Source organism: Aythya fuligula, chromosome W, assembly GCF_009819795.1.
Source record: "Aythya fuligula isolate bAytFul2 chromosome W, bAytFul2.pri, whole genome shotgun sequence".
NCBI lineage: Eukaryota > Metazoa > Chordata > Aves > Anseriformes > Anatidae > Aythya > Aythya fuligula.
The window spans coordinates 4425080-4440053 of record NC_045594.1 but is presented as its reverse complement, the minus strand read 5'-3'; the positions used below and the strand labels follow the sequence as shown (position 1 = coordinate 4440053).

At 48.2% G+C, this 14974-nt stretch overlaps 1 protein-coding gene across 1 annotated transcript; it reads right to left on the bottom strand.

The window, feature by feature from the left end:
* Positions 1–6799: 6799 nt before the first annotated feature.
* Positions 6800–13061, bottom strand: LOC116501271 (zinc finger and BTB domain-containing protein 7C-like). Its single transcript, XM_032206792.1, is given in 5 exon segments — positions 6800–6815; positions 11063–11304; positions 11306–12186; positions 12189–12262; positions 12985–13061. Coding segments are annotated over 5 exon segments (1290 nt in total).
* Between the last annotated feature and the right edge of the window lie 1913 nt (positions 13062–14974).

Genomic DNA, 14974 nt, shown 5'->3' with positions numbered 1-14974 from the left:
ACTCATATTTCCCATTTTTCCTAGCCCTCATCAGTATGTTGCTACAGAAATTTCCCTTCTGCAGTGTACCACACACTATCGTTCCAATTCTGGAAAATGGGGGTGCACTGCCAAGCACTTCCCCTGCAAGGGGTACCGCACACCTATGAGTTTATCAGATTCCCTGGTGTACTGCCAAGCACTTACTTGTGCAAGGGCTTACCGTACACCAAATTTCCCTGGTGTAGTGCCAGCGCTTCCCTGTGCAAGGGCTTACCATACACCAAATTTCCCGAGACTCTTCACACAGAGTCTCACCCGACCCCCAAGGCAATAATTAATACTTCTTACCTTGGTCTGTGCACAGAGTTACCGGATCGATTCTTAAACACGGAGTGCCTACCTTCTTCCTTTCCCCACTACTTCACAGATCCTGCCTCTTTAACCAGTCTCGGGCCCTCTGTCAGCTCTCCACAGAACCACCACCGTCGATGCACAGGACCGCTGAAATCAGCGGGGCACGCCTTCCTGCTGCTGCGGTGGTGGAGCTCCCCAGTAGGTGACTGGATCCCGGACAAGCCCCCAAATTGTGAGAAACACTCCATAGCCAGTAACTTAGGCTCAGGCGAGGATCTCAGTGAAGTAGTAATTTATTCACGATTGCAATGGCAGGTGCCCCACAAGCAGGAGAGCACCTCTACTAGCTCCAAAACACAGTTTATATACCTTTTGATGGCAGGACCCTCCCCTGTTTCCCCACTGAGTGGGTAATCCAGGTTCACAATCTATCTGATGCTTCACAGACAATTCATGGCCTTCAGTAGCAGGCCTGTTAAATTTCAGTTTCCTTTTGACTTTTTTACTGTTTGAATTGGTAATGTTTCTTCACTTATCTGACTTGACACCGTGATTTTCACCTAATTGTTCTAAGGAATCCAGTTGTCTGCATTTTACAAGGTTGTCTGTTAAGCCTTCTTATCACTGCAAGCATATCTCAATACCACATTCCTTAGCTCTAAACAATGTAACTCTGCAAAAACAACATTTCTATTCCCACACTGCTGAACAGAAAAGCCTCTCGCTTCCCAAAGTGCAGGTTTGTTCTTTCCTTTTTTTTTTTTTTTTGTTATTTCTTTTTTTTTTTTTTTTTTGTTATTTCTTTTCTCCTGCACAACTTGAGGAAGAGGCTTTTGCATCACCCTCCCCAGGGTTTCGAGGCCGGGGCAGGCATCTGCCCATCCTGCCTGATGCTCCTTTTGCAGCGGCACCTGGCACCAGCTCGCCCTGTGAGCAGCATTTCCCCAGCACCATTCCCCCCATCGATGCTCCAGCAGATAACAGCAGCTGTTCAGGAGCAAGAGTGTAGCCATATGTTGCTGCTAACAAGCATTTACCAAAGCTGGTTTTCTTTCCGTGATTCCCATGTGCCTGATTAGCACGCAGCTCCTCCGATCAATTTTCAGATTTTCACCCTCCCTGCAAATCTTTTTTAAATTTTTTATTTATTTTGACATTATAAGTAAATCAGAATATAAAATTGGGCTAAAAGCCACAAGATTTGTAACAAACATTAAAAACATATTGAAATAGCTAAATTGTAATTTAGTTGGTTTTCTTTTCTTTTTTTTTTTTTTTTTCTCTTTTTGCTCAGAAACATGCTGATGGTAGGGAACACATGGGAGCACAGGTGAGATGCTCACAGCTGCTTGCCTACTCTGGAAGGTGGGGTGGTGTTTCCATCTTCTCACACCAGTTTTGGACTGTGCCCATGGGTCCAGACCCTGCCCCAGCACCCGATGATGGCTGAGCAGAAGGGAGGGAGCTGTGGTGCTGGTGAAACATGAGATTAGAAATTAGAGAGCGATTGATTAAGCATGAATATGTAGGCAACACTCATTGCTTAATATGTGCTACATTTGCGATGTGCCTGTGCTGCGCACAGGCACATCTGGCTGCCTCCAGATAACAGGAGCCCCTGGGACCCCAAGAACTAGATCAAACCAACCTTATGGTTCGGACTGTGACCAAGGGCTCAGAGATAAAGAGGACTGTTCTTAAAAGGACAAAATAAAGAATGTCAAACTTGCAAGGCCTCGAGATAACAGAAGCCCCTCAGACCTGGAGAACCAGACCAAACCAACCTTATGGCCCAGATTGTGACCAAGGGCTCAGAGAGCATGCACAAGGAGATGAGGTGAAAAGTTCAACCCTGATAAAGACATCTTACTTCATCCCCACGACCCTCAGCGCCCACCACCACAAGGCACTGAGCAAGCGCAGAGGGGAGAAGTTTATGGAAATGACTTCTTGGAGCTAATTTTAATACTAAGCAGGGACAGGTTATGAATATGCATAGGCATACTGGGAAACCTCATGCATATGTAAATCTTTACTGCATATAACCGAAGCAAGTTGCTGTGTTAGGGGTGCATGACTTTGGTGGGCACGACCGTGAGTCACTGGGAACATTGGTCCCTGTGGTGGTGAAGGCACCAGCACATCGACAGGGTGCTCAGCACCTTGCAGAGCTACCCCACTGTTGGCTGCAGGGCCCAATTTTGGGGAGCAGAGCCCTCTTAGAGCTTCACCCCTGTTTAAGGAGGTGTTGGGTTAGTCTGGCCTGCCTCAGGTGGACTGGTGAACATCTGGCCTGCCCAAACATCAGGAATATCAATATACTGGGGGGAGAAGAGCTTCACCTTATCTCACAGTAGCTACAGGAATGGAGAGCAGTCCAAGCGAGTTTTCCAATCCACATGGGTAGATAGTGGATAGATAGGTGCTGCCAAAGGAGACTCATCCCACCCTTGGGAGGTCCCGTGTGGATTCACCCTCCAGGGGCACCTGCACCCCTCCAGAGCAGGGGCAATGGGTGGAAAGCATTTTGCAGCTTCTGACACCCAAAGCCGAGGTGTCAGCATCTCAGAGTACATGAGGGGCTTGTTCCTTAATTTGGTAACAGCTTAACGACATGGGATGGGTCCCACAACTCATACCTGGAACCTATTCTCCAGGCTTTTGCACCTCTTTCAAAAAGTAGCATTAAAATAACAAGGGAATTTTGCAGCTCCTTGGCTGCAACATGAATTACAGGCCTTTCAACAGTGTCAGCTGGTGGTACCTGCCACAGCTGGACCATGGGAGCCAGCAGGAGAAGATGACCAAGAAGCCACCACAGGTCGAGCTGGAGAGCCTTGTATCCTCCCAGCCTGAGGCTGGGTGCTCAGCATGCCCGTGAGGCTGCCTCCACACCAAGCCAGGCTCCCACAAGGATACCTGTGGCCTGGAGTCACCGCACACCACAGAAATAGGGTTTGCTATAGTCCTCCCTCCCTGCCCCAAAACATGCTTGATGCCAGCAGTCTCCGTACAACCCAAACCAGCGCAACGCAGGAAAATCAACCTTAACTGGGACACAACCATCATCACAGCCATACAGCCACAGCTCATGCCAGCTGGCTGCCTCGTAATTAGTCTGGATTTCCAAAAGGTGCCTCTGGAAAATGCTGAATTTGTACATCTGGTGAGCACAGGTGGAGCCAAGGCTGTCCTTGGGGGGTAGCTCAGCTTTCTCAGCTTGGACACAGGCAAGAGAACCAAGTCCCACTAATAATTTAAGAGCATCAGTTAATACAGTTTATTAAATACATAAAAGGATCTACTCTTTCTTCTCTTTCCATTCACTTTCTAGCTTCAATGAAAGTTAAGGGTGATTGTCCCATGAGTAACTAAGGAAAATTTGTGTGCGCGCTTCTCTCTCCTTTGTTTTTTTTTTTTCTTTTTTTCTATTGTTTTGCACGTAAAACAATCACATAAAAATAGTTATAATTAGAAAAATTGGAAATGTTTTCCCCTATAGACAAATAGAAAAAAAACACCAACAAACAAATTGAGACAAAAAAAAACACCTTGCTTCAAATTCTTGTAGGTTATACATGTACAGTACTGAGCATCTTTGGATACTTTACAATGACTCCAAATCGTAGACAAAAAAAAAACTGAAGTAACCAGTCATCTACAAAATGTTGCTTGTGTAAGAAGTCGATAAGGACTTTAAAAAAAAAAAAAAAAAAAAAAAAAGAGTTTGATGCAGTTTTTGGAAGTTCTCTTTTTTTTTTCTTCTATTTTCTTTTCCACCAATTTGTTGCGCACACAGTCTGTGTGGATTCCTTCCCAGGAGTGAGCAGCAGGCAGTTTGTGGCAGTGCTCGTCTGCGTGTGGTCACAGCACGAGCATCCCTTGTGGGGGCACAGGAGGGGGCACAGGAGGGTACATGGGGAGACACAGGAGGGCTCCTGTGGGGAGACCCTCGTCCAGTCACCATTTCAGAGCAACACTGTCAGCGGGCAAGCAGAGAACCTACAGAAAATGGACCTGCAGTCCTCTCGTTCCCTTTGTTATATATGGAGTGGTAATTGGTGTTGAGAAAATGGTTGATATTAATAAAGAAGGGGGAGATTTGGGAATGTGGCCATGGGGGTTGGAAAGCCCCGTGGTTGAGATAACATTAGACTCTTAACGACGAGGCCATCAGGAATATAAAAGAGTCTAGAGGGAACAAAGAAGGGTGATTCAGGAGACTCCATGCAGTCTGGGGTTTCTTGTTCTCCAGCTGGTTCTCTTGTTCTCCAGCCATTAAGGCATGGATGTTTCTGTGTGTTTGCTGTTGTTGTTACATTCAAAGTTGTCTGACCAATGAAAAGTTGTTTTGAAAAGAACTGCTGCGGGGAGAAGGGTATAAGAGGGGAGCCTGCCCTCAAGATAAAAAAAAGGCAACACGATGAAGTTACATCAATAAAGAAGCAAGAAAAAGAAGTGAAGAGGAACAGGCTGGCAGAATGGAGACCAGGACAGGAACAGGCACATTGATTGCCTCATGAAGATAGGTTCGGCCAAACTCAGCAAACTGCTCAGAGAAGCTCGTCGCTGGAAACAGGCGCACTGGAGCTGGAGAGAAGCGGACCTGCGCACACAACTGCCTCTCACTGGTAAGCAGCTGCGCATTATGGGGAATCATACGTCCTTAGGAACAAAGACCGTCCTGGTAACCTTACAGCTTATTCTCCTTATTAACAATTGGACAGTTTATGAGCCTGAAATATGGGACCAAATTGAGGTCAAGGTGTGGGACTCTGCAACTAAAAATGACAAGGTTGCAGTGGGATTGCTCGGCACCTGGCGAACTATCTCTGAGGCCTTAAAGAGCCATGTGGAGCCACAATCACAAACGTGTGGCTTGCCAGATAGTGAGGGAGCTGCGGGCTCCTTTACTGATCCAACTGCTACGCCATGGGCCCCTCTGCTGCTACAGCCATCGAAGGCTTTTGCTGTTACTCCCCCTGCTGACCTGAACGTGCCTTTTGACCCAGGCCTCTTGGCCTTCACAAGGAGATGGACATGATCTGGGAAGAACAGGATGCATAAGGCCCAAAGAATGGAAAATGGAGACTGTTAAGTCATGGAACTTAAAGGATTGTTTGTTACCTTCTATGTATAGGCATACTCGGGTTATTATGTAAAGCAATGTTCTATATACATGTATTTAGAATGTTTGATGTTCGCGTGTGCGTGTTGATGGAGTGTAGACTCCCCGCACACCCAGCGCTGTTTACTTGCCTTTTATAAATATTCTTTAATGTTACTAAATTCAGAGTTGAGACTTCATTTATAACACCTTTCATCCTGCTGATGTTGAAAGGTAATAGTAAAGAAAGAAAGAGAAAGACATAATTTATAACATTTACACTTTTGAGCACTGGTTTCATGTAAGACCACCGGGCACCCGCAGGAAGCCAACTTCTCATCGGATGGTGAAATGGGGGTCCCACCACGTCTGAGAGGCAGGCCGCCAGCAAAAGCCTTCATTCTCAAATGCAGTTCATATTTTTAGGAGCTACCTGGCCAAAGGAGGCTCATGGGGCAATTCCAGCCAACTGCTACTTTTTGGCCTCGAAGGTAAGAGGGAAGAAATACCAGGCAGGGGTGGCTGAAGCAGGGTCTGCAGGGAGGCTGGGGGGACCCCAGACCCAGCAGCCACCATGGACATCCTTAAGCTTGGAGCAGCCCATTGGACACTACTGCCTCATCTTTTGAAGCAACAAATGGTGAATAAAGATTTCTGCTTGCTTGCAAGTAGACAACCTTGTGTGCAATAAATCTTTAATGGCCTCCTTTCCCCTAAAGATCCCTTGAGACCAGTAGCAGGGAAATTTGCGCACTAAATTTTTTTCTGATCAGCATTGCACATTCAGGGACACCCAAGTGTTTTGTAAAATTTTTTGTCATCAAAATATATATAGGAATTAGGGGCAGGGGGGAATTAAGGACAAAAATCCAGACACGGTCAGTGACAGCACATTCTCACTGAGCTCTCCTGACTCTGGTTTGAAACGACTTTCTCATTTCAACATTCCTTCATGGTTTCTTTTCCCAAAGCAAGGGTTTAAAAAAGCTCTAGATCGAAACATTTCTGATCCTTCCAAAAAACTTTCTTTACCTTTTTAAGCAACTGAAGTTAAAATGCTCAAAACAGGGTTTGTCTGATCTTTAGAAATAGCCAAAAAAACAAAGTAACAAAATTCCCCTTTTCCATCCAGGTTTTGTCTGGGTGATATCCAAAATCTTTTTTGATTGTTTAGGGTCCCAACACATCCCACACAGCCCCACAAATCTGACTCCTTCCCTTCTCCAGGCTGTGGCAGCGCGGAGCTACCCTGCCCACCCCACTCTTCCACCAGGACCCCTCTTGGAACAAATTTTGTTGGCAGACATGGGAATTTAACTAAAAAACAAAACAAAACAAACAAACAAACAAAAACCCTTAGGTCCCTTTTGACCTAAAGGGACAAGGAATGTAACATATCAAAACCAAGTCTGGATGGCTTGTGGGCATCCAGTACACCCCATGGGTTTCCCAGCAGAGCTGTCCCAGGGGGTGGCCGTGCCCCAGACTAAGGCAAGTGACATTTTCGGGAGTGCTGAGGAGTGCAGCAGCCCTGGCCTGGCCTTCCTGGATGGGGCCACCGAAGCCAAGTGTATCGCTGAGTCTAAAGTGCCGGGGGCAGCGGACTGCAGCCAGTGCGTGGTCAGTTCGCTTGGCAGGCCTGTGGCAGTGTCGTGGTTCCACTCAAGTGGGCAGCCGAGCTCCACCACAGCCACTCTCTCACTCCCCCTCCTCAAAGAGGAATGGGGAGAAAATATGATGAAAAGGGCTCAAAGGTTGAGATAAGGAAAAGAAGATCACGCAGTAATTATTGTAACAGGCAAAACAGACTCTGCATAGGGATATAGTAAGATTTATTGCTTATTACTAACAAGCTAGAGAAGTGAGAAACAAAGGAAAGAAACCAAAAGCACCTTCCCCCCCCATCCACCCTCTTCCACCTCCTCCCCCCGAGCAGCACAGGGGAACAGGGGAATGGGGGTTATGGTCAGTCTACAGCACTTCTTCTCTGCCGCTCCTTCTCGGTCACTCTCATCCCCTGTGCTGTGGGGTCCCACCCACGGGATGCAGTCCTTGATGAACTGATCCAGCATGGGCTTCCCACAGGCAGCAGCTCTTCCAGAACTGCTCCAGATATGGGTCCATACCACGGGGTCCATCCCTCAGGAGAAAACTGCTCCAACCTGTCTCCCCCACGGGCAGCAGCTCCTGCCAGGTCACCTGCTCCTGCGTGGGCTCCTCTCCACGGGCTACAGGTCCGGCCCGGAATCTGCTCCAGCAGGGGTCTTCCACAGGCCGCAGATTCTGTCGGTGAAGGACCACCTGCTCCACCATGGTCTCCTCCATGGGCTGCAGCATGGAACCCTGCTCCACCGTGGTACTCCATGGGCTGCAGGGGGCTGCTTCACCATGGTCCTCACCACAGACTACAGGGGACTTCTGCTCTGGCGCCTGGAGCACCTCTCCCCCTCCTTCTTCACTGCCCTTGGCGCCTGCAAGGCTGTTCCTCACTCCTCTCACTCTCCCAGCTGCTGTGTGGCGCAGCATTTTTTTCCCTGTCTTAAATCTGCTCTCACAGAGGCACAAAACGACATCGCTTATTGGCTCGGCTCTGGTCAGCAGTGGGGCCCTTACCAAACACGGGGCAGCTTCTAGATCCTTCTCACAGAAACCACCCCTATGGCCCCCTGATACCGAAACCTTGCCACGTAAACGCACTACATTCCACCCCTCACCTCCGTTAAAAGCATATTTAAGATTACTCACAATATACTCTTACTTTACAATTATCACAACAACCTTCACAAACTTCACTTACATCAAAAAGAAAAAGAATTCACCACACCAAAATAAACATAACATCATCACAGCACCGACAAGATAGACATTTTACACACATACCACCCCTCGTCCCTTCACCACACTAACATCTCGCAGTTACTGCTTTCTTAAATTCTTCACAACTTGTACATTCATAACAATCATCCTGTCCATATTTTTCCCGTTACTTCTATCAACTATCATGGGGCCGATGCTTCAGGAAGCATGCGATTCCCTGTGAGAGCACAAGCAGCGGCATGCAGGATATCCTGGCAGAAATCTCTTGCTACGTCTCAATCACTCCACTGCGCTTAAATACATGTCACCCTAAAGAAGAGGTCTCACACTCGAGTAATGCTGAAAATAGCTTAAGCAAGTAAGTAAAAATAAAAACAGCAGCATGCTATTCAAAGTGCTTCCAAATGCATTTAAGAATAAACCAGTGTTTTGGAATGTCCACTTTGCTTAGTGCATTAAAGAAGGAAAAAACCCTCCAGCCCTCCACTGCGTGTGAATGGCTTCATTCTCCTGAGCGATGGGGCATGAGGGATGGCACTGTTGTGCTAGTCCTGACCTTTTGGGGATTTATTTTCTACAAAACCCTTATGCTTTGTATTCAGAAGCTACTGAGCATATGGGGGGATGTAAAGAAGCCCTTATGTTTATACCCACATTAGTAATGGTCCACGCTAGACCAAAACAGAGATGTATTTCCCTAACAGAGATGAGGTTTCCTTCTCTGTTCTGCCCAGATCAGGATCTGTGGTGCAGAAAACAGCTGTGGCCATGGAACTGGTCACCAGCTCTGTTAAAGCACTGCCCTGATTTTGTGTGGGACAGGCAATAAGACATCCCAAGGGCTGGAGGCACACAGCTCCTGGGAGCTGATGTCCAAAACTGAAAGGAGAGCTGCTTTCACAGTGCTCAGCACTCAGCTGGTCCTCCTCCTTCCAAAAACAACTGCAAAAACCCCGCAAGTAGGAGCAGCTCCTCCTGTTGGAAAGGAATGGCTCACTGCGGGGACAGGTTTCATCAGCTGCGGGCTCGCCCCCTGACCCTCTGGGGGGCGAGCAGCCATGAGCTAAGAGGGCTGGTAAGGTTTTAACCTCCAAGGTGCTGATTCAACCTCCCTATCAAAGCCTGGACCAGGGGTCAGGATAGCTCAACTCTCACCCAAGCCCTCCTACTTATTTATGCAGTGGCTGTGAGCCAGTGCCAACATCGCCTTGAGCCTCAGTGTAGACTGAATCCCTCTGGAAGGCTCTACTCTGTTATTGCCATGATGGGAAAGGTGTCGGTGATGGGTCAAGCCGAGTTGCTTCCTTTTTGGCTATTAGCACCTGCAGCATCACATTCAGAACGAGCTCACACATCCGGAGATGACAACCGTGGGGACAGCACCAGCAGGAGCCAGATCCCATCACCTGCAGATGGGAATTAGCAGCGGGCACAGACTTTCCCCTGCAAGTACCAGGGTGAGCCGACTGGCACTGCGAACACCCACCCCAGGCACAATACTCTGCACATAGTAATACAGGGGCTGTTGCGCTAATGGAGCAGAGCATGGAAATTTATTTTCAGGTCAAATCCTCATCATCTGCATAAAATCCACTGCCCTGGTTTCAGCTAGAATAGAGTTAATTTTCCTCCTAGTAGCTGGTAGGGTTCTGTGTTTGGGATTTAGGATGAGAAGACTGCTGATAACATGCTGATGTTTTAATTGTTGCAGAGCAGTGCTTACACCAAGCCAAGGACCTTTCAGCTTCTTGCTCTGTCCTGCCAGTGGGCAGGCTGGGGGTGCAGCAAGAGCTGGGAGGGGACAGACCCAGGACAGCTGACCCAAACTAGCCAAAGGGGTATTCCATCCCATCTGATGTCATGCTGAACAATATATAGGGGTGGTTAGCCGGGGTGGGGGGCCAGCTGCTCGGGGATGGGATGGGCATCGGTCAGCAGGTGGTGAGCAATTGCATTGTGCATCACTTGTTTCGTACACATTATTAGTAGTAGTACTGTTATCATCATTATTAGTATTTTCCTTTCTATTCTGTCCTAATAAACTGTCTTTATCTCAACACACAGGTTTTCATTTCTTTCTAATTCTCTCCCCCCATCTCAGAGAGGGAGGGGGGGAGGGTGGGCGAACAGCTGTGTGGTGCTTAGCTGCCCGCCAGGTTAAACCATAACATCCACTCAAATTGGGATGGGAACACCTCACTCATCCCCATTCCTCATCTAGCTATGTGTGGGCCAAGCTGAGGGTGCCCATGTCCCTCCTCTGGCCATGGAGGGGTGGAGGTGCCAGGCTCTCAGGTTAACGATGTTAGGGATGATGAATCCACCCTTTCAGACCAAAATCTAGCAATTAGGACTGCTCTGGCCCCCGAAAGTGCAGACACTGTCATGTTTAAGCATGTGAAACTTGGCTGATGCCAAAACGATGTGCAAAACCGAACTAATTACATCCCTCAACTAAATAATCCTCCCAACTCAACGCATCCCCCAGCGCATTAGGGATGAAGTTTCCTTGGCTATCTGACCAAAAGCAACCATCTGTTTTCCAGTTCCCTCTCATTCGACCATGGCAGACAATAACGGGGTTGAAAATACCCTATTACTTATTTATGCTTTTGTCCAGAGAGCGGCTGTGATCCCACCAAAATCAGTGGGTTCCTTTTCTTTCTTTCCCTCTTGTCTTTTCCTCTTTCTCAAAGGCACCGCTTATCTCTGCTATGTTTTTGGAGACAAAAGAGATAAATAGCTTGGGAACAATCCACCACCCCCCAGTCCATTGCCACAGCAGAGGTACAGGATGCACACCTGGTAAAGCGGACTTCACAGATAGTGCACGTATACGGCTTCTCCCCTGTGTGGGACCTCATGTGCTGGGGCAGCTTTCCAGCCCCCATGATGAACTTGTTAAAGATGGGACACTGCTGGGATGCCTTGGGCTTTATCTTCCTCTCTTCCTCCAGGGGCCAGGGAGGAAAAACTCCTCTGAACTGGGTAGCACTGAGGAAATTGAGATAAGCACTATAGTTGGTCTCTGCCTTAATATGCCCTTAAGGGAGCTGCTGGAGTGTTGATAAACATGTCCTTGAAGAAATCATTAGGGAAAGGAAGTGGAGGTAGGTCTTCCTTCTCCTCCTCTTCCTTAATCTTTCTCTTTTTGATTACCAGATCCAAGGGGCCATTGTCTACTTGTGGCTCTTCGAGCTGGGAAAAGGAGCTAAAATCGCCATTCCACAGGTGGGGGAAGAAGCTGGGGGTGAAAGGAGAGAGATCTGGCCTCCTTTCTGGGATGTTCACCTTAGGGTACAAGTTTTCCCTTAGCAAAGATTCAATGGAGAAGTCTCGTATCACACCCAAATATCCAGAGGAGTTATTGGCTGGGTAGTGATTTGGAAAGTCTTTAGGTTCTTCTGTGTATGCTTCTTTGGTAAGACCAGACTTAGAAGGGCTTTGGTGACAGCTTACTTCTTGGACATCAGTTAGGTTCTCCTGATTGACAAAATCTTCTACTCCTTCTTCCTCCTCTTCCTTCTCCTCCTCATCTTCATCTTCATCCTCCTCATCATCGTCATCCTCTTTGTCATTTTCCTTTTCCACTTCTCTGTCAGGCTCCATGATCTCAAGGCATATGTTGATAATGCACTGGATCTCCAGCATCTTGGTGGTGCTGAGGATGTGCTTGACATTTGAGGTGGTGATGGTGAGGGTTGAGGTGTAGGCAAACTCGATGATGGCAGAAAGTGCTTCAGGCTTGACAAAGTCAATCTTGTAAACATAGGACTGGTCTGTTAAAGTGCCAGTAGTGAAGAGTTTTTTGAAGTACTTGCTGCAGGCAGCAAGGACAGACCGATGGGTCCAGTATTCCTGGTCCTGTACAATGAGGATGACATTGCAGAGGAGACCGTCATGCTGCTGCTCATTTAAACCACATACACTTCACTGTTGTGGTTTGGGAATGGGATCCCGATAAGATCTTCAATGCTATTGGCTATATTCCCATTTAGTGCCCTAGGACAAAACACAGACGGGGACATCAGCAGGGGGGGTCCCAATCAACAGCACCAAAACAGCCCTGCCGTCTCTCTGTCCTCCTCTCCACTGCCCCACATGCACCTCCATAATCACTTGCTACTACTGCATCTCCATGTTACCTTTAACTCCTCCCCTGTTCTCTGTGATTTAACCTCTGCATCCCTCTGCATCACTTTGTCTCCTTCCTTCTCTTCTCAGTTCCCACACCCCCTACCTTTTCATAACCACCACATGCTCCTCTTCTCTTTCACATCTCTCCCCTGGGATCCTTTTGAAACAATTCCCTCCCCCTCACGTTTCTTCCACGCCCTCCCAGAGCCAACATCTTTCTAGGCACATGTACAATTTGCCCTGTCAGGAGCTATGTGGGAAAAGGGTGATACTGCATTGCTTCATGCTGCTGGGCACCAGTACCCACACTGCTGGCACAAGACTACCCAGGAAGTGTCCTCTTATCTGCATGGCTGTTTGGGGGACTGGTGCAACTGGGCTTCCCCAAAAGGAGGTGCAGTTGGTCTCGGCTGACTGCTGCCTCAGAGTTCTCTAGTTCTGTGCCCCTATGCTATTATCTCATGCCTGGCAGCTGTCCTGTGTCACCTCAGCACATGGAGTTGTCTTGCTGAGGGATGTGGGACAGGGGGAGGCAAACAAGCTGTTTCACAATGTACCTAAATACTCAGAGAACAACGACCAGGTACCCAGCCATGGAGCAAGGGCTGGAGGCAGATGCCTGAACGCTAACTTCATCCATGAGCTGAGCTTGCTCCGGTCCCATGTCTGTTTGGACTTGTTAGCACACTATCAGATGTCCTGTGCATCTGGTGGACACCTTCCCCTGCCAGAGCAGCTCCAGCTTCAAAGGGGAGATTGGAAGTGAGAAGCCCATGCCCAAAAGGGAAACATCTCACAGATAAAAAATAGCAAAAATCATGTTTCCTCTTTCACATGGCTCCAGCAGCCCTTGACATGAGAAATCCCAGGGAAGAAGCACAGCTTCCTCCAGCGGGCTTGGAACACATTGCTGCTGGAACATGCTGAATACATCCAATGGCCAGAATAACTCTGAAGACACAAACCCTTCGTAAGCTCCCAGGACACAGGAAGCATCCCCTCTGCAAGCCCTGCTCCTACCCCTTCTGCAAGGCTGGGACCACCAGGTTCCCCATCCCATGCCATACCACCTCAGCTTCTCTCAATCAGTGCCTGAACACCGAGGAGCCACAGAGGGACTTATTTGTGCCGCTACGAGCATGTCCTGGTGCCACCCTGCTCCACCAGCCAGCCCAGCAGGGGCAGGACCCACTCCCATCGTGAGAGCCTCAGGGGCTGTGCCTGGCTCCAGCCACTGGGCTGGCATTTTTGGCTGAGGACCACAGATCCAGCCCTGCATCCCTCAGCATGAGCATTAGCTCCATGCTAATTACAGCTCTTGTCTGAAACAAATTGATTCATTGCATTGTGCTGTGCTTAACCATGTTAACTAGCTACATTTCAGTCACAGCCCGACTGTCTCTGTATAAAAACCTCTTATAAAATTGCTGATAAATGAAAGCAAGTCTGATGTGTTCTTTAAGGTGGGTGTAAGGTAATAAACAGCAACTGAGCTGGGGAGGAGACACCTTCCTTTTTAGGGCCTTGTATCCTAAAAATAAGTATGAGAAATTACATTTCTGTTGCTATATTTGCCTTTTTCATTTTTGTTTGGAAGGAGAATTAGCATTAAAGGAGTGTTACATGAAGGAATGCATCTTCATGTGAATATGTTTTGATCTTTTATTGCCAGATCACACCGTAAGTGCAAAAGATCAGAAAAAACAGGACATCATACCGCCCTGCCAATTGTTTTCAGAAGTTTCCTTGCTTCTGGACACTTAGCTATTTCCCCCCTGATTCACAGAATCACAGAATTGAAGGGGTTGGAAGGGACCTCGAGAGATCATCGGGTCCAACCCCCCTGCCAAAGCAGGTTTCTTAGAGCAGGCTGCCCAGGTAGGTGGCCAGACGGGCCTTGAATATCTCCAGAGAAGGAGACTCCACAACCTCCCTGGGCAGCCTGTTCCAGTGCTCCATCACCCTCACTGTGAAGAAGTTCTTTTGCATGTTGGTGCAGAACTTCCTGTGTTCTATCTTGTGGCCATTACCCCTTGTCCTGTCCCCAGAAACCACTGAAAAGAGGTTGGCCAAATCCCTCTGCCTCCCACACCTCAGGAGTACAAATGTGTATTTATACACATTGATGAGATCCCCTCTCAGTCTTCTTTTCTCCAGGCTGAACAGACCCAGGTCTCTCAGCCTTTCCTCATAGGGAAGATGCTCCAGGCCCCGTATCATCTTTGTGGCCCTCCGCTGGACCCTTTCCAGGAGATCCCTGTCTTTTTTGTATCGGGGAGCCCAGAACTGGACACAGTACTCCAGGTGAGGCCTGACCAGGGCAGAGTAGAGGGGGAGGATCACCTCCCTTGACCTGCTGGCCACGCTCCTTTTTTATACACGCCAGGATCCCATTGGCCTTTGTGGCTACCAGGGCACACTGCTGGCTCATGGTCAACCCGTTGTCCACCAGGACCCCCAGGTCCTTCTCCTCAGAGCTCCTCTCCAGCAGGTCATCCCCCAGCCTGTACTGATACGCGCAGTTGTTCCTTCCCAGGTGCAGGACTCTACACTTGCTCTTATTAAACCTCATTTGGT